This window comes from Choloepus didactylus, chromosome 2 (genome assembly GCF_015220235.1).
Source record: "Choloepus didactylus isolate mChoDid1 chromosome 2, mChoDid1.pri, whole genome shotgun sequence".
Lineage (NCBI taxonomy): Eukaryota > Metazoa > Chordata > Mammalia > Pilosa > Megalonychidae > Choloepus > Choloepus didactylus.
In genome coordinates, this window is record NC_051308.1 from 47314831 (window position 1) to 47336093 (window position 21263).

Below are 21263 nucleotides of genomic sequence, written 5' to 3' on the forward strand. Positions count from 1 at the left end.
TTTCACTGACATATATATAGCCATTTCTTCCAAAATAACAAAATTATAATATTCTCTTCCTACCTATTGAAGGAGAAAAGAAAGTTATTTTAAAACCCCTAAGGAAGATACTATGAAATCTTTTTTAAAATGTCTTTTATTAGACTGTTTTTACCATAGGACAAAACAAATATTAGCCCAGATATAGCCAGAAATGATAAACAAACTATGCTATGTAATGTATAAAAAATTAAATACTACCTACACCTGGGGTCACAAACTCAACCTACCAGTCAAGCAATCAATTTAAATGTATGAATCAAGCCAGGTATAATCAGTAAAGAGTAGTGGGGCTCATGGCTAAATGGATAGTAAATGCTCCACCTAAAGACATACGAATTCAGTCAAAAAAGATAACTTGGCCGTAGAATCAAGACATCCAATGTACATGTTTTAAACACTTTGGGGAGAAAAAAATCCCCAATATATGTCCCTCTAACCTTAGTGAAAATGAACAGAAGCCAAAATGAAAGTAAATTAAGAAAGCATTAGCAGAACCAAGCTCTCAGTAAGGATTCTAAAAGGTACACAAGAAGCAAAGAGTAATTACAGAAGATTCTACAATTTTAAACAAAAACATAACAGGCTGGTTGCATAATTGAGAGAGGGAGAGAAAAAAAGAAAAAACTGCAATGAAGAATCTGCAAAAGAGCTACTAACTAAAAGGTCAAAAAGAAGCATCTATAGCCAAAGCAGTTTTCCAAGATGTCAACATGTCAATCAATATAAAAGTGTAAGCTGGCAAAGAGAGACCCTTAATGTATGATTATAATCTTTAAAAAATTACTAGTTACCAAACACTTCTCAATTTTAATTAAACAGGCATCATGATACTGAAATAGGTAAATAGGGGCCCTTGACTTAGTGGAATCTTATGAGTGCTAGTTACCAACACAATTCTTACTTATAAACAGCACTCTAATTCCTGATTCCTATTTATATAATTTAACACTTACTAAAACTTAACACCCACGTAGTAGGTCTGAAATAGGACTTTACTGTTTTGTGAGCTGAAGACAATCTTCACAAAAACATACCAGATACAAAGACTGACATAATAATTTGGACAGTTTCCTTAATAAAGCATTTAAGCAGATTTTTGTCAAATATCTAAAATAAAATTTTCATATGGATAAACATGTTACCTCCTGGACATCCTCTGGATTTCTTCGTGAAACAACCTAAAACAAAACATACAACAAAATATTTAATCATTTTCAAAACTTAAAGTTTCACATTTCTACAATTACTTTCAATATTTACATGGAAAATTCAAGAAGTTTGCTTAAAAGAAAAGAAATACGTCACTTATACAGACCTCAACTATATGAGAACTTCACTATCTGAAACACAAACTAAAAATTAAGGAAAAAAGCAACTAAAATAAATTTCACATGCTAGAGTTCACATATTACACTCATAAGAGAATGCCTCAGACCATCACTTTTGCTTGACATAATTCTAACAAGCTTGACTACCCCCCTTTCCAGTGTAAATACAAATGAGAAACATAAAAGCTTTGCTGCTTTGGATGACTGTATGTTATGTGAACATATCTCAATAAAATTGCATTTAAAAAAAAAAAAAAAAAAGCTTTGCTGCACCTGGAAAAGTATATACAAGGTTTCCCTCTGCATCATTTCTTAAAACCATAAATGAATCTACAATTAGCGCAACAAAAATTTTAATTAAAAGAAAAAGCAGCCACAAGGTTCAGACATCAATATCTCTGAGAAATGATGATTTCACCTAACAATAAAGAAGAAAACAAAAATAACTTATAAAATATCAAATACAACCCCACCCCGATTAAGTTGGTGAAGCAAGATGCTTCAGGGCTCCAACTCCCCACAGAAGCTTTGAATAACCATAAAGAAACATCTCTTGGGGTTCCAGAAACAGTTAAAGGAGTGCAGTAACAGGGCAAGCACTGAATCAAGAAGAAGGCTTCTTAAGGAAATCTTAAGATGTGACAATTAAATGTAACATATAATCTCAGACTGGACCATGGACCAGAAAAATATTTTTTTCTTTTGCTATAAAGGACATTAATGGGACAATAAGTGAAATTGGAATTAGGTTTGTAGATTAAATAACAGTACTGTATCAATCTTAATTTCCTGATTTAAATAACTGTACTGTTATTTACATAAGTGAATGTCCTTGTTTTTAAAACATACACCCTGAAGTATTTAGGAGTAGAAAAAAAACTATATGGGCTCTGGTGTTGGACAGACATGGGCTCAAATTGTGCCTTCACAATTTATTGCTAAGCTGTAAACTCTCAGAGGTTCAATTTTTTCCATCTAAAACCTGAAGAAAATAACATTAGTTATGAAGCAATTAAAAAAAAAAAAAGCCACAGGATCTCATGGCACTCAGCCAGCCCCTCACCCACCCTTCATACTCTTTATCACACTGAGGAAGTTTCCTTCAATTCGCATCTCTCTAATAGCTAGTGAAGATGAACATTTTTTCATGTGTTTCTTGGTCATTTGTATTTCCTATTCAGAGAACTGTCTTTTCAAATCTCTTGCCCATTTTATAATTGGGCTGTCTGTACTATAGTCATTGAGTTGTAGGATTTCTTTATATATGCAAGATATCAGTTTTTGTCAGATGCATGGTTTCCAAAATTTTTTCCCATTGAGTTCGCTGCCTTTTCACCTTTTTGACAAATTCCTTTGAGGTACAGAAACTTCTAAGCTTGAGGAGTTCCCATTTATCTATTTTTTCTTTTGCTGCTTGTGCATTGGGTGTAAAGTCTAGGAAGTGGCCACCTAATACAAGGTCTTGAAGATGTTTCCTGACATTATCTTCTAGGAGTTTTATGATACCGTCTTTTCTATTGAGATCTTTGATCCACTTTGAGTTAATTTTTGTGTAGGGGGTGAGGTAGGGGTCCTCTTTCATTCTGTTGGAGATGGATATCCAACTCTCCCAGCCCCACTGGTTGAAAAGACTGTTATGTCACAGTTCAGTGACTTTGGGGGCCTTATCAAAGATCAGTCGGCCACAGATCTGGGGGTCTATCTTCAAATTCTCAATTCAATTCCATTGATCAATATGTCTATCTTTGTGCCAGTACCATGCTGTTTTGACAACTGTGGCTTTATAATAAGCTTCAAAATCAGGGAGTGTAAGTCCTCCCACTTCTTTTTTTTTTAGAGTGCCTTTAGCAATTTGAGGCATCTTCCCTTTCCAAATAAATTTGATAACTAGCTTTTCCAAGTCTGCAAAGTAGGTTGTTGGAATTTTGATTGGACTGCATTGAATCTGTAGATGAGTCTGAGTAGAATTGACATCTTAATGACATTTAGCCTTCCTATCCATGAACATGGAATATTTTTCCATTTTTTAAGGTCCCCTTCTATTTCTTTTAGTAGAGTTATGTAGTTCTGTTTGCACAGGTCTTTTACATCTTTGGTTAAGTTTATTCCTAGGTACTTGATTTTTTTAGCTGCTATTGAAAACGGTATCTTTTTCTTGAGTGTCTCTTCAATTCATTCATTTCTAGCATACAGAAACATTACTGACTTACATGCATTAGTCTTGTATCCCACTACTTTGTTAAATTTGTTTATTAGCTCTAGTAGCTGTATCATCGATTTCTCAGGGTTTTCCAGATATAAGACCATATCATCTGCAAACAGTGACAGTTTTACTTCTTCCTTTTCAATTTGGATACCTTTTATTTCTTTGTTTTGCCAGATTGCCCTGACTAGCACTTCCAGCACAATGCTGAATAACAGTGGTGATAGCAGGCATCCTTGTCTTGTTCCTGATCTTAGAGGGAAGGCTTTCAGTCTCTCACCACTGAGTACTATGCTGGCTGTGGGTTTTTCATATATGCTCTTTATCATATTGAGGAAGTTTCCTTCAATTCCTACCTTTTGAAGTGTTTTTATCAAAAAGGGATGCTGGATTTTGTCGAATGCTTTTTCATCATCTATCAAGATGATCAGTTGATTTTTCTCTTTTGATTTGTTAATGTGTTGTAATACATTGATTGATTTTCTTATGTTGAACCATTCCTGCATGCCTGGAATGAACCCCACTTGGTCATGGTGTATGATTTTTTTAATGTGTCTTTGGATTCGATTTGCAAGTATTTTGTTAAGAATTTTTGCATCTATATTCATTAGGGAGATAGGCCTGTAGTTTTCCTTTTTGTAGCATCTTTGCCTGGTTTTGGTATTAGATTGATGTTAGTTTCATAAAATGAGTTAGGTAGTGTTTCATTTTCTTCAATGTTTTGAAAGAGTTTTAGTAAAATTGGTGTCAGTTCTTTTGGGAAAGTTTGGTAGAAGTCCCCTGTGAAGCCATCTGGCCCTGGGCATTTATTTGTGGGAAGCTTTTTGATGACTGATTGGATCTCTTTGCTTGTGATTGGTTGGTTGAGGTCTTCTGTTTCTTCTCTGGTCAGCTTAGGTTGTTCATATGTTTCCAGGACATTGTCCATTTCCTCTACATTATCCAGTTTGTTGGCATACAGTTGTTCATATTATCCTCTTATAATTTTTTAAATTTCTTTGGGATCCGCAGTAATGTCACCTTTCTCATTCATTATTTTGTTTATATGGGTCTTCTCTCTTTTTGATTTTGTCAGTCTAGCTATGGGCTTGTCAATCTTGTCGATCTTCTCAAAGAGCCAATTTTTGGTGTTATTTATTCTATTTTTTTTTTGTTGTTGTTCTCTATGTCATTTAATTCTGCTTTAATGCTTGTTATTTCTTTCCTTCTACATGGTTTAGGTTTGGTTTGCTGTTCATTTTCCATCTTCTTCAGTTGATCCATTAGTTCTTTGATTTTAGCTCTTTCTTCCTTTTTAATGTATGTGTTTAGTGCTACAAATTTCCCCCTCAGTACAGTGTTTAGTGCTACAAATTTCCCCCTCAGTACTGCTTTTACTGCATCCCATAGGTTTTGGTATGTTGTGTTCTCATTTTCATTTGTCTCTATATATTTAGCAATTTCTCTTGCTGTTTCTTCTTCAAACCACTGATTATTTAGGAGCATGTTGTTTAACCTCCAGGTATTTGTGAATTTTCTAAGTCTCTGATGGTTATTGACTTCTAATTGTATTCCATTGTGGTCAGAGAATGTGCTTTGAATAATTTCAATTTTTTAAAATTTATTGAGGCTTGTTTTATGTCCCAGCATATGATCTATTCAGGAGAAACTTCCATGAGCACTAGAGAAGAATGTGCACCCTGGTGATTTGGGATGTAATGTTCTATATATGTCTGTTAAATCCAATTTGCTTATCAGATTGTTTAGGTTTTCAATTTCCTTATTGGTCTTCTGTCTGGCTGATCTATCTATAGGAGAGTGATGTGTTGAAGTCTCCCACAATTATTGTGAAAACATCAATTGCTTCCTTTAGTTTCGCCAGTGTTTGTCTCCTGTATTTTGTGGCACCTTGATTGGGTGCATAAACATTTACGATTGTTACTTCTTCTTGTTGAATTGCCCCTTTTATTAGTATGTAGTGGCCTTCTTTGTCTCTCATAACATCCTTGCATTGAAAATCTATTTTATGTGAGATTAATATTGGTACTCCTGCTTTCTTTTGGCTGTAGCTTGCAGGAAATATTTTTTTCCATCCTTTCACTTTCAATTTCTTTGTGTCCCTGTGTCTAAGATGAGTCTCTTGTATGTAACATATTGATAGTTCATTTTTTTGATCCATTCCGTGAATCTATATCTTTTGATTGGGGAGTTTAACCCACTTACATTCAACGTTATTACTGTGAAGGCATTTCTTGAATCAGCCATCTTATCCTTTGGTTTATGTTTGTCAGATATATTTTTTTTCTCTCTCTCTTAATGTTCTTTAACACACCTATACTGAATCTCTTTATCCTTTGGTTTATGTTTGTCAGATATATTTTTTCCCTCTCTCTCTTAATGTTCTTTAACACACCTATACTGAATCTCTTTAGTACTGAACCTTTCTCCATATGTCTCTCTCCTTTCTTTGTTTCTCTGTCTGTAGGGCTCCCCTTATTATCTCAAGTAGGGCAGCTCTCTTGTTAGCAAATTCTCTCAGCATTTGTATGTCTGTGAAAAATTTAAGCTCTCCCTCAAATCTGAAGGAGAGCTTTGCTGGATGAAGAATTCTTGGTTGGCAATTTTTCTCTCTCAGAATTTTAAACATGTCATGCCACTGCCTTCTCGCCTCCGTGGTGGCTGCTGAGTAGTCACTAATTAGTCTGATGCCATTTCCTTTGTATGTGGTGAATTGCTTTTCTCTTGCTGCTTTCAGAACTTGCTCCTTCTCTTCAGTATTTGACAGTCTGATTAGAATATGTCTCGGAGTGGGTTTATTTGGATTTATTCTATTTGGAGTTCGCTGGGCATTTATGATTTGTGTATTCATGGTGTTTAGAAGATCTGGGAAGTTTTCCTCAACAATTTCTTTGAATACTCTTCCTAGACATTTACCCTTCTCTTCCCCTTCTGGAACACCAATGAGTCTTATATTTGGACATTTTATATTATCATATCCCTGAGGTCCATTTTTTTTTTCAATTTTTCCCCATTCTTTCTTTTGTTCTTTCATTTTCCGTTCTGTCATCCTCTAGGTCACTGATTCACTGTTCAGCTTCCTCTTGTCTTATACTATGAGTATCCAGAATCTTTTTAATTTGGTCAACAATTTCTTTTATTTCCATAAGACCGTCTATTTTTTAATTTACTCTTGCAATTTCTTCTTTATGCTCTTCTAGGGTCTTCTTTATGTCCTTTATATCCTATACCATGCTCTTCTTCATGTCCTTTATATCCTGTGCCTTGCTCTCGTTGTTCGTCTTTAGCTCTTAGATTAATTGCTCCAAGTACTGTGTCTCCTCTGATCTTTTGATTTGAGTGTTTCGGCTTGGGTTCTCCATATCGTCTGGTTTTTTCATATGCTTCAAAATTTTCTGTTGCTTTTGGCCTCTTGGCATTTGCTTAACTTGATAGGGTTCTTTTAGGATATGCAAACTGATTTAAGCACTTAGCTCTAATTTGTCAGATCTACAGCTTTGTGGCGTAAACTTTCTCTAACTAAGCAGCAGGTGGCATCCGCGAGCCACCTATTCCCCTCAAGCCAGTTCTCCCCCACTGTCTTTGTGGTGAGTGGGGGTGTGAGTCTTGTGGGGTCCAATTGGTGCACCAAGCTTGCGTGTGTAGTTGGTGTTGCCCGCCCTGCATCTGGGGCATGTGTCTGAGCAGTTGGGGGTGGGGGGCAGCTTTAATAATCAAATCACCCAGGTGTTCCTGAAGATTTAAAGCTGTTGCAATAGTCTAATCCTTCAGTTCAGTCTTGCCACAGTTTGTCTCTGCCGCTGACCCACAAGTCCTTAGTATTGGCATATGGTCCCCGGGACTTGCAAGTAGGTCCCTCTTCCAAGCCGTGCACTACTAGGTCCTCTGCTGAGAGACAACTGTGCTGCATCACAGGAGTGCGCCGTCCCCCAAGGGTGTTTCTGGGCTGCAGGACTGTGTAGGGGTATTCCCAGTCTGCTGAAAGGACGACTGAATGGAACGTGTTAATTTCCCCCTTTCACACAGCTCCGTCTTCCTGGCTCCGGGACAATTAGCCGAAGGTGCAGGAAAGGCCCACACCTGATATTGTGATGTGTGCGTGTGTTGTTGGAAACACTTCCCGTCACACTGGGTTGTTTGGGGCAGCTCTGGGCTGTGTTGCTGGCGCCAGGCAGGAGCGTTCCCAGCCCACCGGGAAGATGGCTACAAAGGGATGCCCCCTTTTCTTAGGAAGTTGTGGTGTTCAGCGAATTTTCTCAGCGACTGGACTCACTGCTTTGTGTCTCAGAGCTCTCTTTGCACCACTCTTCTCTGGGCCCAAATTGCAAGTTCTTGAGGCTTTTTGTAATGGGCTTCCTAGAGTAATTGTTTTAGAAAAAGATGAGAAAAAAAAAGGGGACCTCCTTCCAGATCTAATGGGCTATTGAAATGCTAAGAGACAAGGAGATTGGGGACATTAAGGAACAATCAAGAAAGCAAAGAAACTGCCTCTTCAAACAAGGAAACTCACTCTTTGGATTTGCATATGAGCCTGACTCTGTTTGAACCCTGCCCTTCTCTGTTCTATATTCACTAGAACTCCAAAAAGTCTCCGTTTTTATTTTGGGTTTTTTTTGTTTTTTGTTTTTTGCTGTTTTTGCTAGCCCTATCTCCTCTCCACTGGGCTGACTGCTCCTGGAATCGCCGGTGTCTGGTCTCAGTCTATCTATGTTTGGAGTTTGGAACAGCAGTCTGAGTTTTCAATAGGAGCCACAACTGCAGTTCTCCCTCCTCATTCCCAGCACCGACAGCCCCTCCTCCCATGGGACTGAGCCTGGCCGGGGGGGGGGAGGGGGGCACGAGTCCCCTGGCCGCAAGAACTTACAGATTTCACTGATCTCAGCTGTTCCACACATTCGTGAGTATTGTATGAAGTATGCCCAAATTCAAATTGCTCTCCGGTGTCCGGTCCACACAGTTCCTGGCTTTCTACCACTGCCCTAGAGGAGTAACTAAAATCTACACGTCACCACTCTGCCATCTTGCCCCGCCTCTCCATACAAATTTGATGATTTGCTTTTCCAATCCTGCAAAGAAAGTTGTAGGAATTTAATTGGGAATGCGTTGAATCTGTAATCACTTTAGGTAGGACTGACATCTTAACAATATTTAGTGCTCCGATCCATGAACATGGAATGTCTTCCATTTATTTAGGTTATCTTTGATTTCTTTTAGCAATGCTTGGTAGTTTTTCCATATACATCATTACATCCTTAATTAAATTTAATCCTCGATATTTGCTGATTTCAGTTGCTGCTTCAAGTGGAATTTTTTCTTCATTTCCTCTTCATATTGTTCATTACTAGTACATACAAAGACTACTGATTTTTGCATGTTGATCTTGTACCCTGCAATCTTGTTGAATTCATTTATTAGATACAGTAGCTTTGTTGTGGATTTTTCAGGATTTTCTATACATAGAATCATATAGAGAGAGGCTCTGCAAATAGGAAAAGATTTATTTCTTTCTTTCCAATTTGGATGCCTCTTACTTATTTTTCTGACCTAATTGCTTTGGTTAGAACTTTCAGTAAATGCTGAATAACAGTGGTGACAGTGGGCTTCCTTGTCTTGTTCCTGATCTTAGAGGGAAAATTTTCAGTCTTTCACCATTGAGTATAATGTTAGTGGTGGGTTTTTCATATACGCCTTTTATCATGTTGAGGAAGATTCCTTCTACTCCTAGTTTTCTAAGTGTTTTTATCAGGAAGGGTGCTGATTTTTTCAACTGCCTTTTCTGCATCAATTAAGATCATCACGTGTTGTCCCCTCCCCCTTCATTCTGTTAATGTGGTATATTACATTAACTGATTTTATTGCCATAAGATCTGCTATTTTTTTATTTACTTCTTCAAATTCTTCTTTACGATCTTCTAGAGTCTTCTTGATTTCCTTTATGTCTTTAGCCATCTTGTTGAATTTTTTTTGGAGATTTGTTTGTACATCTTTAATTAATAGCTCCAAAGTTTGTGTCTCTTCTGGCTTTTTAATTTGCTGGATTGGCTTATCCATATCTTCTAGATTCTTCAAGTGCTTTGTGATTTTCTGTTGGCTTCAGGGCATTTGCTCATCTTGATAAGGTTATTTTGGGAAATGCAGGAATATTGGAGCATTTATATATAATTTGGGAGAGCTACAGCTTGCTGGCATGCAGTTTCCTTATCTTACCAGCAGGTGGCCCTCTCAAGCTGGTCTTCCCCTAACTTCTTCTCTGCACCAGGTGGAGTCCAAATTGGGTGGGGAACCAATGGGTGCACCAATTCTCCATGTGCACTGCAGACTATCTGCCCTGAGGCTGTGATGTGAGCCCTGAGCAGTTCAGCAGGGAGTCCACTCAAGGGTACCCTCCAGATCAGTCGTGCCCTGCTCCCTGCCTGCTTAGCCCCCATGAGACTCTGCAATGTGGGAGGTGCTCCTGATGCATTGGTATGGTGCCCCATCCTATTCCCGCTTCTTGCCAACGCACCCCCCACCCCAGACTTCCAGTGGGGGAGAGTAAATGCTGCCTCCCAGGTTCCCTCACAGGCGCTCACAGCTATCTGGCTGTGGAGGATCACCTCCCCGGCTAACTGCCAAGGTAGGCGCATGGGAGTGGAGAGCTGCTGCTCACTCCCTTGCCCAGAGGTCACCTTGCTGCTGCTGGCGCAGGAGGCGGACCCAGTCAAACAAACTCACCCTGTCCCTCAAGGTGCTGTCTCTTCATGTTTTTGTCCATGTCCCCTCCACGTACTGTGGGGACCCTCTATGGCAGGGCACACCTCAAAACTGCCATCCCAGGTGTCTTTCATGGAGGAGAAGCCCATTCCACCTCACCTACTCCACCATCTTCCTGGATGTCCCTCTATATACTTTTCTACATTAATTGAGTTTATGTTGAACCACCCTTACATACCTGGGATAACTCCCACTTGACCATGGTATATAACTCCTTTAATGTGCCTCTGGAGTCAGTTTGCTAGCATTTTGTTGAATATTTTTACATCTATTTTCATAAGGGACATATAAGTGGTGTATTAAAGTCTCCTACTGTTAATGATAGCACCATCTATTTCTCCCTTCAAATCTGTCAATATTGGCTTCATATGTCTTGAGGCTCTGCTGTTAGGTGCATATATATTTACAATTGATATGTCTTCTTGTTGAATTCACCCTTCATCAGCATACAGTGCCCTTCTTTGTCTCTCATTACAGTTTTTTACTTAACATGTATTTTATCCTATATTTATATATATAGCAGAGTTAATCCAGCTCTCGTTTAATTACTGTTTGCATGGTATAATTTTTCCATCCTTTCACTTTCATCCTACTTATGCCTTTGAATTTAAGGTGAGACTCTTATAAACATATAGTTAGATCATGTTGTTTTCTGTCCATTTTGCCTTCTGACTGGAGACTTTAGTCCATTTACATTTAAAGTATCTACTGGTAATGCACAACTTTCTTCTATCATTTTGCTATTTTGTCTTTGTAATTTGTATAACTTTTTTGATCCTCAATTTTTCCATTAATGCCTACTTTCATATTTGATATTTTACACTGTACCACTTTGAGTACCTTCTCATTTCTTTCCGTATATATTTTTTCATATATTTTCCTTGTGGTTACCACAGGGCTTAAATTTAACATCCTAAATCTATAAAAACCACATTTCATTTTGTACCAACTTAACTTCAATAGCATAATATACACTGTTCCTATACCCCTCCATCTCCCCACCTGTATGTTGTACTTGTTACAAACTACATATTTATACATTGTATTTCCAAAACCATAGCTTTATCATTACTTTTTATGCACTTGCATTTTGGAACCTGGTAGAAGTGAAAAATGGAGTTACATACCATAAAATACAATACAATAGTACTGGCATTTATAATTACTGTGCTGGTTTGAATGTATTATGTCCCCCATTAAAAGCCATATTCTTTTATGTAGTCTTGTGGAGCAGACATTTTGGTGCTGATTAGATTTGCATGGAAATGCACCCCACCCAACTGTAGATGATAACTCTGATGAGATATTTCCATGGAGGCATGGCCCCACCCACTCAGGGTGGGCCTTGATCAGTGGAGCCACATAAACGAGCTGACGGGCAGAGGGAACTCAGTGCAGCTGTGAGTGATGTTCTGAAGAGGAGCTACAGCCAAGAGAGATACTTTGAAGAACGCACAGGAGCTACAGATGAGAGACCGTTTGAAGACAGCCATTGAAAGCAGACTCTTGCTCCGGAGAAGCTGAGAGAGGACAAACATCCGAAGTGCAACTAAGAGTGATATTTTTGAGGAACTGCAGCCTAGAGAGGAACGTCCTGGGAGAAAGCCACTTTGAAACGCAACCTAGGGGCAAGCAGATGCCAGTCACGTGCCTTTCCAGCTAACAGAGGTTTACCGGACACCACTGGCCTTTCTCCAGTGAAGGTACCCGATTGTTGAAGGACACTTTATGGCCCTGAGATTGTAACTGTGTAACCAAATAAACCCCCTTTTACGAAAGCCAGTCCATCTCTGTTTTGCATTCTGACAACATTAGCAAAAACTAGAACAATTACCCATACAGCTACTTTTACAGGGGTCTTTTATTTCTTTATGCCACTTCAATTCACTGCCTAGTGTCCTTTCCTTCCAATCTGAAGAACTCCCTTTCGCACTGCTTGTAGAACATGGCTAGTAATGATGAACTCCTTCAGCTCTAGTTTGGCTGGAAATATCTTAATCTCTCCCTCATTTTTGAAAGAAAGTCTCACCAGATATAATATAATCTTCATTGGCAATTGTTTTCTTTCAGCATTAAGTATTTCATAACACTGCCTTCTTGCTGCCATGGTTTCTGATGAGTAATCAGCATTTAATATTATTGTGATTCCTTTGTACATAACTCATTGCTTTTCTCTTGCAGCTTTCAGAACTTTCTCCTTGTCCTTGGCGTTAGACAGTTTGATTGCTAAGTGTCTGCGCATGGTTCTCTTCAAGTTTATCCTCTTTGAGGTTCACTGGGCTTCCTCAATGTGCATATTCATTTCTCTTGTTAAATTTGGAAAGTTTAGTGCCATTATTTCTTTGAGTATTTCTTCTGTCCTCTCTCTATTTCTTCTCCTTCCTGGTCTCCCATAGCATATATTAGTACACTTGATGCTGTCCCACAGGTCTTTTAGATTCTGCTCACTTTTTAAAATTCTTTTTTCTTTTTGACCCCCAGCCTGAATCATTTCAGTTAGCTTGTCTTTGAGATCACTAATTTTTTTCTTCTGCTAGTTCCAATCTGCTGCTGAAATCCTATAGGGATTTTTTCTTTTTGGTAAGTGTAGTCTTCAACCCCAGTAATTCTGTTTGGTTCCCTTTTTAAATTTCTATCTCTTTATTGAGGTTCTTGTATAGTTCATCATTGTTTTCCTGATATCTTTTAGTTCTTTCTTCATGCTTTCTTTATCTCCTTGAGGATCATTTTTAGAAGATTTTGTCCAGTGTCCAAAGTTTGGTCCTCTTCTCTGACAGTTTCTAGGTTTTTATCTTGTTTCTTTGGATGGGCCATCATTTCCTGTTTCTTTGTTTGTTCCATAATCCTTTGTTGCATAATATACATTTTAATATTTTAGACTGCAAACAATGGGGTTTACTCCCTGAGCTGTCTGTTCCTTAATTTTGTATCCAGCTAATGATATGGCAGAGACTTCCTTCAATGACGAGAGCTAACAAAAACAAATAAATGAGCAAAAACACATCTTTCATAGTTTTTGCATATTGGCTCTGCTTTCACTGGTGTTCTCCTCCAAAGCTTAACCTCCAATCAAGAACATCAGCCCATGTGAATGCGAAATATGATGTCCTCTCTGTCTAACTGAGCTTGAGTGGAACTTGCTTCTTGTCCTGGTCTTCTGCCTGATCCAAGTATTCCCCATTGAACAGTAATTCAAATGCCCTCTCTACACCCTATCAAATAGACTTTAACCCCTTTCTAGTGCTCTATTGTACAATTTAATGCAGGTAATCCTTTGCCCCAGGCTGCTTTGATTTGCTTCCTGCTTCATTGTCTGCAAGCTGCTTCTTCCTGCATGAAAAGTTGTGTGAGACTGTTCTAGTTTGCTAATGCTGCCAGAATGCAAAACACCAGAAATGGATTGGCTTTTATAAAAGGGGGTTTATTTGGTCATACAGTTACAAACTTAAGGCCATAAAGTGTCCAAGGTAGCACATCAGCAGTCGGGTACCTTCACTGGAGGATGGCCAATGGAGTCTGGAAAAACCTCTGTTAGCTGGGAAGGTATGTGGCTGGCATCTGCTCCAAAGCTCTGGTTTCAAAAATGGCTTTCTCCCAGGACGTTCCTCTCTAGGCTGCAGTTCCTCAAAAATGTCTCTTAGTTGCACTTGGGGTATTTGTCCTCTCTCAGCTTCTCCGGAGCAATAGTCTGCTTTCAACGGCCTTCTTCAAACTCTCTCTCTCATCTGCAGCTCCTATGCTTTCTTCAAAGTGTCCCTCTTGGCTGTAGCTCCTCTTCAAAATGTCACTCACAGCTGCACTGAGTTCCTTCAGTTTGTCTGCTCATTTATACAGCTCCAGTGATTGAATTTAGACCCACCCTGAATGGGTGGTGTAACAAATCAAAGGAAATTATCCAATCAGAGTCATCACCCACAGTTGGGTGGGGCACATCTCCACGGAAACACTCAAAGAATTCCAATCTAATTAACACTGATAACGTCTGCCAACATAAGATTACATCAAAAATAATGGCATTTGAGGGACACAATATATTCAAACTGGCACAGAGACGAAGCTTGAGACAAGTTTTCTCGGTTCAGTCTTTCAGGCTTCAACCTGATAGACTGGCACCAATATACAGGTACCCCAGCATACACATAGGTGTTACTCTGCTCCCTCCAGAATAGATCCAGAAATCCAAGATGGGTGCACAGGCTGGCTAATACTATGCCAGGGAGAGGCTTGCAAGGGCACCAAGAGCTTCGTCTACAGTTTTTCAAGCTTTGTTTTCTTGATTTAGCACTTATCCAGTGTTTCAGTTGCTAAAGCTGCTGGAACGCAATATACAAAATGGGTTGGCTTTTTCAATGGGATTTATTAGATTATAAATTTACAGTCCTAAAGCCAAGAAAACGTCCAAATTAAGGCATCAAGAGGAAGATACCTTCTCTGAGGAAAGGTTGCTGGCATCCGGAGTTCCTCTGTCACAGGGGAAGGCGCATGGTGATGTCTACTGGTCCTTTTCTCCCAGGCTCTAGTTTCAATGGCTTTGTCTCTCAGCTACCCCAGGGGCTTTTCCTCTCTTAGCTTCTCTGAGACAAACTCTGTATTTCATCTCTTAGCTTCTCTGAGCTCTCTGAGTTTCATCTGTCTTGTATCCTCTCATAAAGGACTCCAGCAAGGGGATTAAGACCCACCTTGAATGGGCTGGGTCACATCTCAATTAAAATAGCCTAACCAAAAGGTCCCACCCACAATAGGTCTGCCCCATCAAGAATGATTAAAAGAACATGGCCAAACCAGCACACTCAATTACTGTAACCCTCTGTTTTCCAGGAAGATGGCTATGATAGATTTTGCTAGTTGTTCAAAGATTCCTGAGGAAACAGTACTGTGGGGTGTCTTACATTGCCATCTTTGTTGACTGGAACTCAACTCCAAAGCAAGTTATTAACTTCTCTGTGCCTCCCTTTCCACACTGCTAAAGTGAGAATAATAATAGTGCTTACATCACTGGACTACAGTGAAAAATATGTTAATTTATATAAAGTGCTAGAATAGTGCTTAACTTATAGTAAGCATCATATAAGTATTTGCTATTACTTATTACTGATGTATTCTCCCAGATTGAAAATACACTCAAATTACTTTAAATATGTGCAAGACCTGCACTCCGAAAACCACAAAAATACTGCTAAAACAAATTAAAGACAAGCTAAATAGAAATAAATGTTCATAGATCAGAAGACCATAATTTTTAAGATATCACATCTTCCAAAATTGATCACAGTTTCAATGTAATCCCAATAAAAATCTGAAAAGATATTGGACAAGCATCTTCATAGACTTGACAAGCTGATTCTAAACTTTATATGAAAATGCAAATGATTTAGAATAGCCAAAACAATTTTGAAAAACAAAAACAAAATTAGAAGACAATCTGATTTCAAGACTCAGTGTAATGCTAAAGAAACAAAAGTGTAGTATCAAAAGAAATGAAACCATATGTCCATATAAAATTTGTACGGGAATGTTCATAACAGCTCTATTCATAATAGCCAAAAAGTTGAAACAACTCAAATGTTCATCAACAGATAAAATGACAAACAAATTGCTGTATATCCAAACAATGGACTACTACTCAGCAATAAAAAGTAATGCACTAACAAAACACACAACATGGATGAGTCTTAAATAATTATGCTGAGTGAAAGAAGTTGGGGTGGTGGTGAATACCGTATAATCGCATTTATATAAAATTCTAGAAAATGTAACATAATGACAGAAAAACAGAACGGTGGTTGCCTAGAGATGGGGAGAGGAGATTGACTGCAAAGGAGCATGAGGAACGTTTGCAGCAATGATTGTGGCTGTGATTACATAACTGTATATATCTGTCATCAAATTGTACGCTTAAAATTGGTGAATTTTATTATATGTAAATTATACCTCAATTAAAAAAATAAAATCATAAGGCAGCACTGCCTTTTAAGAATAAAAGCATAGCATCATGGAAAAAAATACAGGGAAGAGTTACCATTCACTTAATGCTGTTGAGAAATCCATATTACAATATGAGGATTATGTAAACTTAGCATGATGAAACAACCAAAACCACTGCTGATGATTCTTTTATTTCTGTGTCTCCTAAAGCTAAAGAACCAAAGGAAAACTACAAAAGAATTCTCCAATTTTGAATAGAGGTACTTATTCTAGATAAAAATAAAGAAGCAACACAGAGTTTAACTAAGGAATCTGTTGGCAAGCTTGGAACTGGCTACAGGGTAGCTAAGCCTGTGAGGTTTCAGCAAACTGTTTTAAAAAAAGAGAGAGAGAGAGAGAGAGAGAGAGCAAGGAGATTTAAGAAAATGAAAGAGCTCTTATGCTACCCCCAAAATTAAGAATATTGGTGCTTCCAATGATTCCTATATTTAACTCGACTCTTAATAAAATAACCCAGCAAGGACCAAGAATACAGTGGTTGTTACTTACAGCTAGGATTAAATCAGTAGTAGGAAACACAAAGAAGACATTCCTGATTTTTATCTCATGAAATTCTCTCAGGAGAGCACTAGTTACCTGGTTAATTCTCCTGAGGAAAGATGTTTTTTTCCTTAAGTCTCAAAATATAATATATATTTGCCTTTTTTATAATATTAAACAAGTTATTTTTTAAGTATATCTCCATGTTGACCCTCGAAACTTAAATTAAAAAAAAAAAAAACTCTGTAACATAAGCAATAAATAAGGATATAAACTATTTACAGGAAGAAAAAAACAGCATAAGCAATTTTCAAGTTCAAATAACCACAGCAATGTATAGCATGCACATTATATGGATGCGGTTAGTTCTAAGGCAACTTGTTAGTTTCTTTTTACTTTGTATTGTCATAAAAGTTAGCTCAAAAAATAGTTCACAGCTTTAAAAAGAAGAAATGTAAGATCCCTTCCCTTTGTGAAGTAAGAATACAAGCAATTATCGTACTTGGTGTTTCTGTTCAAGTTCCACACACATTCACACCTCCAAGCCTTTAGTGACTCTATCCATCCCTTTTCAGAAGCCCTCTCCTTTTATCCCACCTGTCTGGATTCTTACCACCCTTCAACATCTTTCTTAATTGGTACATGTACCCTGATCCCTTGAGCCAGAGCAATCTCTCTGTCTTCTGAATTCCCACAGCTCTTTTGTATAGTCTTTTACAGCACATAACACTTTCTATCTAGCACTGTACTTCTTTAAGTATATTAAACTCTCTTCTATTTTAGTATCCTTGAAAGGAAAGTCCAGGCTTTATTCAGTCTTGTTCCTTTCATAGCACATAGTGTCTGGGACTAACATTTATTAGGTGTCCTGCCTAGAATGGAGAAAAAAACATTCAACGATTTTTTTAGGCACTGTGTGTCATGCACTGTCTTAGGTGATATAAAAGGAAACAAATGCCAATGACACGGACCTATCACTAAATCAATTAAGAGACTCAAATATGTAAACAGATTAACATAACTGCAGTAAGTGTCAAAATAAGGAATGCACAGAATGCTGTGAGGCAAACATTATATATGATGCAAATTGTTGTGATTCCGCAAACTATGTGTTAGGAAACTAAATCTAGATTTTTGAAGGGCCCAGTGGCTATAAAAGGTTTCAAGAGTGATGCAACAGAAGCCCCTTAATCTTATAAAATTTCCTACACAATACAAAACTAACACTACACCTATATAACAACCTTACTTGCAAGCAGGGAACAGCAAATTTCCCCCTATTCTGAGTACAGCCCTCAATAATAACCAGCCTGGTCTTCACATAATCTTTAAACAAACTTGCTCATTCCACTTTCTCACAATTGTCTGAGTTGTGCACCAGTTTCCAAATGCCAAGCACTATTTCCATACTTCAAATTCTGCCTATCTAAATCTACTTAACCTTTAGAGTTCTCAAGGCCTACCTTCCACCTGAGCTCTCCATCACAGGATTACAACATCCTCCAAATGCGTATTGTACTACTTAATGTCTCTTTTTTAATACTTAATGACAGTTTATTAACCTTGTCTTATTAATTCTTAACTTTTACATAACTTGCAGATAAACAGAACTGGTTTCAAATCATAGAATTGCTACTGCCTTGCAATGTAAAGTTGGACATTTTACTAAATGTCCTTGAACCTCAGTTCATTAAAATGAGGATTAAATTGGATGATATGTACAAATGCCACACACATTCATAGGCACATCCTTACACATACAAATTAACTTGCTTAATTTTATAATACTTATTTCCTAATTAATCTCATAGAAAGGAGATGCAAGCTCTCTTTAAACCAAAGGCAAGAGCAATGAAATATAAACAAAGTGGGTACTAAAAATGGAACCTATTAGCTGATGGACAGGAGCCTCACAACTTTCAAACGTGACCTCAATGCAACTCACACAAGACACCCTCAGTAGAATTTCTCCGTAAGTATGTCTTAATATGTCTCCTGCTGAAAACCTGCAAAGCACAGCCAATTACGGAGATCCTAGATTGGTGGCCCTAACACTAACATCTTTCCCAAGAGTCTGTCTGCCTCAGAGCAAACCTGATGCTGTATAAAAAGGTCAAGAGACGAAATATCTTCTATTACGTAAGCCAAATAATGCATTTAAAAAAAAAAAATCTGCATTATCCTTCTGGAGCAAGCAAAACCACTTCTGCAAATTTCGGCCACAGAAGAAAAAGTCCAAACGGCATGGGAGCTGACTCATCCATTCACAACAATCACTGCCCGCACCCCATCCCCTTCATGGGGACACTACCGCGACCTACTCCAGTGAAGCCCCAAGCATCCCACGCTCAGCCCCGACTCCAGCCCCCTGAAATCCCCACATCCGACAGATGTCCACTTCGTCTCATCCATTCCCACCAGCGGCTCTGACCCGGAGTCGGGTACCCCCTCACATCAGGATCCCCCTCTCTAGCCCCTCATGTCCTAATCCAACCAGTCCAACACCGGCACTCACCCGAGCGGTGACCTTATACACTGTGTAGCCCCTCGGATGTCGCTGGGGCTCTGTGACCGTGTAGAAACGAGCGAGGTCCGCACCCCGCTCCCGGGTAGAACTCATCCTTCCGTAGCCTCTGCCGCCGCCCGCCCGGGACCATCCGCGCAACCCAGCTCGGCGGCGGTCCGGGCTCCCCAGGCAGCAAAGAAGCGGCGAGGGGGCGGTGACTCCACGGCGGCGCCTCTGCTGCGCAGCTCTGCTTCCGGGTCCACGAAGAACCTTCCGGGTCAGTCCGAGTCCAAAATACTTGAGAAGGAAGGAATATAATCTTAGACTGACTCCCAACCCGGAGCAGGCCTGACGTATGTGCGAGGCACAGGTGGGCGCACCGCCACCGGGTCGCTGCGGAGAGCTGAGGCACTCTCCATTGTCATTGTGCGCTAGCTCAGACACCTCCTTGATTTTGTGATATTACAGCCACGCCACACCAGGGAGAGCTCTGTTCTCCCCATTTCCGTCCCACCCGTGTACAAACTTTTGTGAGGTCCTGAAGAGATGGAGGGTGACACCCAGCCTAGCATTTTCTTTCCTTCTGTACTCAACGGTCTATCATTTTAAAACCCAAAGCAACATGTCCGTTCTTCGACAGACATATACTTTCCTTTTTTGTAAGACTAAACCCATCTACCTGTACACCTGTCTTTCCACCACACTTACCCAGCAAACTCCAACCCTATAGCAGTTTTTAAATCCATGCAATTAGAGCCTAAAATCTGGAGCCTGTTCTGACTGGGGGGTGAAGGGAAAGAGATACAACCCCTCAAACTCACTACAAAAATAGGGTTTTCAGTTTTAGCTCATTGCTGTCCACTGCTTAGCAATTCCTTTACCTCTCCTCTATCGGAGTTCTTTCTCATACTCCGTAACAGTGATTCCATATCTTTGCCATGCTCTTCAACTCTCTATTCCTCCCAACCCCACAGCCCCCACTGCCGCCTTCTGAACTGGAAATAATAATAATAATAATAAAGGATCTTGGGTATGGTAGGAACGTGTTGTAAGTAATGTAGTTATTTTAGGTTGTTTTCCTTATTCCTTTGATTTGTTAGGTTTGTTAATTTTCTTGGGGTATGGTAGGGACATTTTGGAAGCAATACACTTATTTTAGGTTATTTGTTTTTCTTATTCCTTTGTTTTGTTTGAATTTTTTTTAATTTTTTTATAAAGTTAAAAAAACAGCTATTGCATTAAGAAAATTAGCTTCAGTGTAGTTATTTTAGGTTATTCAGTTTTTCTTACACCTTTGCTGATGGTTTGTTAATTTTCTTGGGGTATGGTATGAACATGTTGGAGGCAAAGTAGTTATTTTAGGTTATTTGTTTTTCTTAATCCTTTGCTTTGTTTTGTATGAAATGTGGCATTTTTGTTGTTTAATTTTTCGATGAAGTTAATTTAAAAAAAAATAAAATTAAATAAATAATAAATAAATAAAAGCACCAGGAGAAATTAAAATGCAGAAAGGAGTAGAAAGAGATAATCAATAGAGCAAGGTATCTAAGGAAGCAGAAGGAGATGGAATTCGTAGCATAAATTAAGAGTGTCTTAGATAAGAGGAGGAAAACTTCTCACATAGTGACAGAAAAAAAAGAAGAAATGGTGGCTACAGGTATTTGTAAGTTTGTAGGTTTATTGGCAGAGATTAAGGGAATTTGTGTCAAAAGCTTCTATTTTCTCAGTGAAGCAGATGAGGTCACCGGTTGTGGGTGAGAGGGACTGTATTGGGTGGGTAGCTTGAGGAACGCAAAGGTCTGTGTGTTGGTTTGAAACTGTTTGTACCCCAGAAAAGATCATGTTCTTAAAGCTAATCCATTCCTGTGGGTATAGACCTGTCATGGGTGGGATCTTTTGATTAGGTTACTTCAGTTCAGGTGTGCCCCAGGTGGGTTTTAATCCTCTTACTGGAGTCCTTTATGAGAGA

General features: G+C 38.8%; 1 protein-coding gene across 2 annotated transcripts in view; it reads right to left on the reverse strand.

Annotated features, from left to right (window-relative positions):
* Nucleotides 1–19517, reverse strand: part of RPS6KC1 (ribosomal protein S6 kinase C1) — a 340815-nt gene extending 321298 nt beyond the window's left edge. For both annotated transcript variants that reach the window (XM_037824064.1, XM_037824056.1), the window contains exons 1-2: nt 19304–19517; nt 1185–1220 (exon numbers count right to left, since the gene is read on the reverse strand). In XM_037824064.1, the coding sequence (XP_037679992.1) occupies nt 1185–1220; nt 19304–19408 (141 nt within the window). In that variant the 5' untranslated portion in view covers nt 19409–19517. The remainder of the gene's footprint in view (nt 1–1184; nt 1221–19303) is intronic.
* Nucleotides 19518–21263: the final 1746 nt, after the last annotated feature.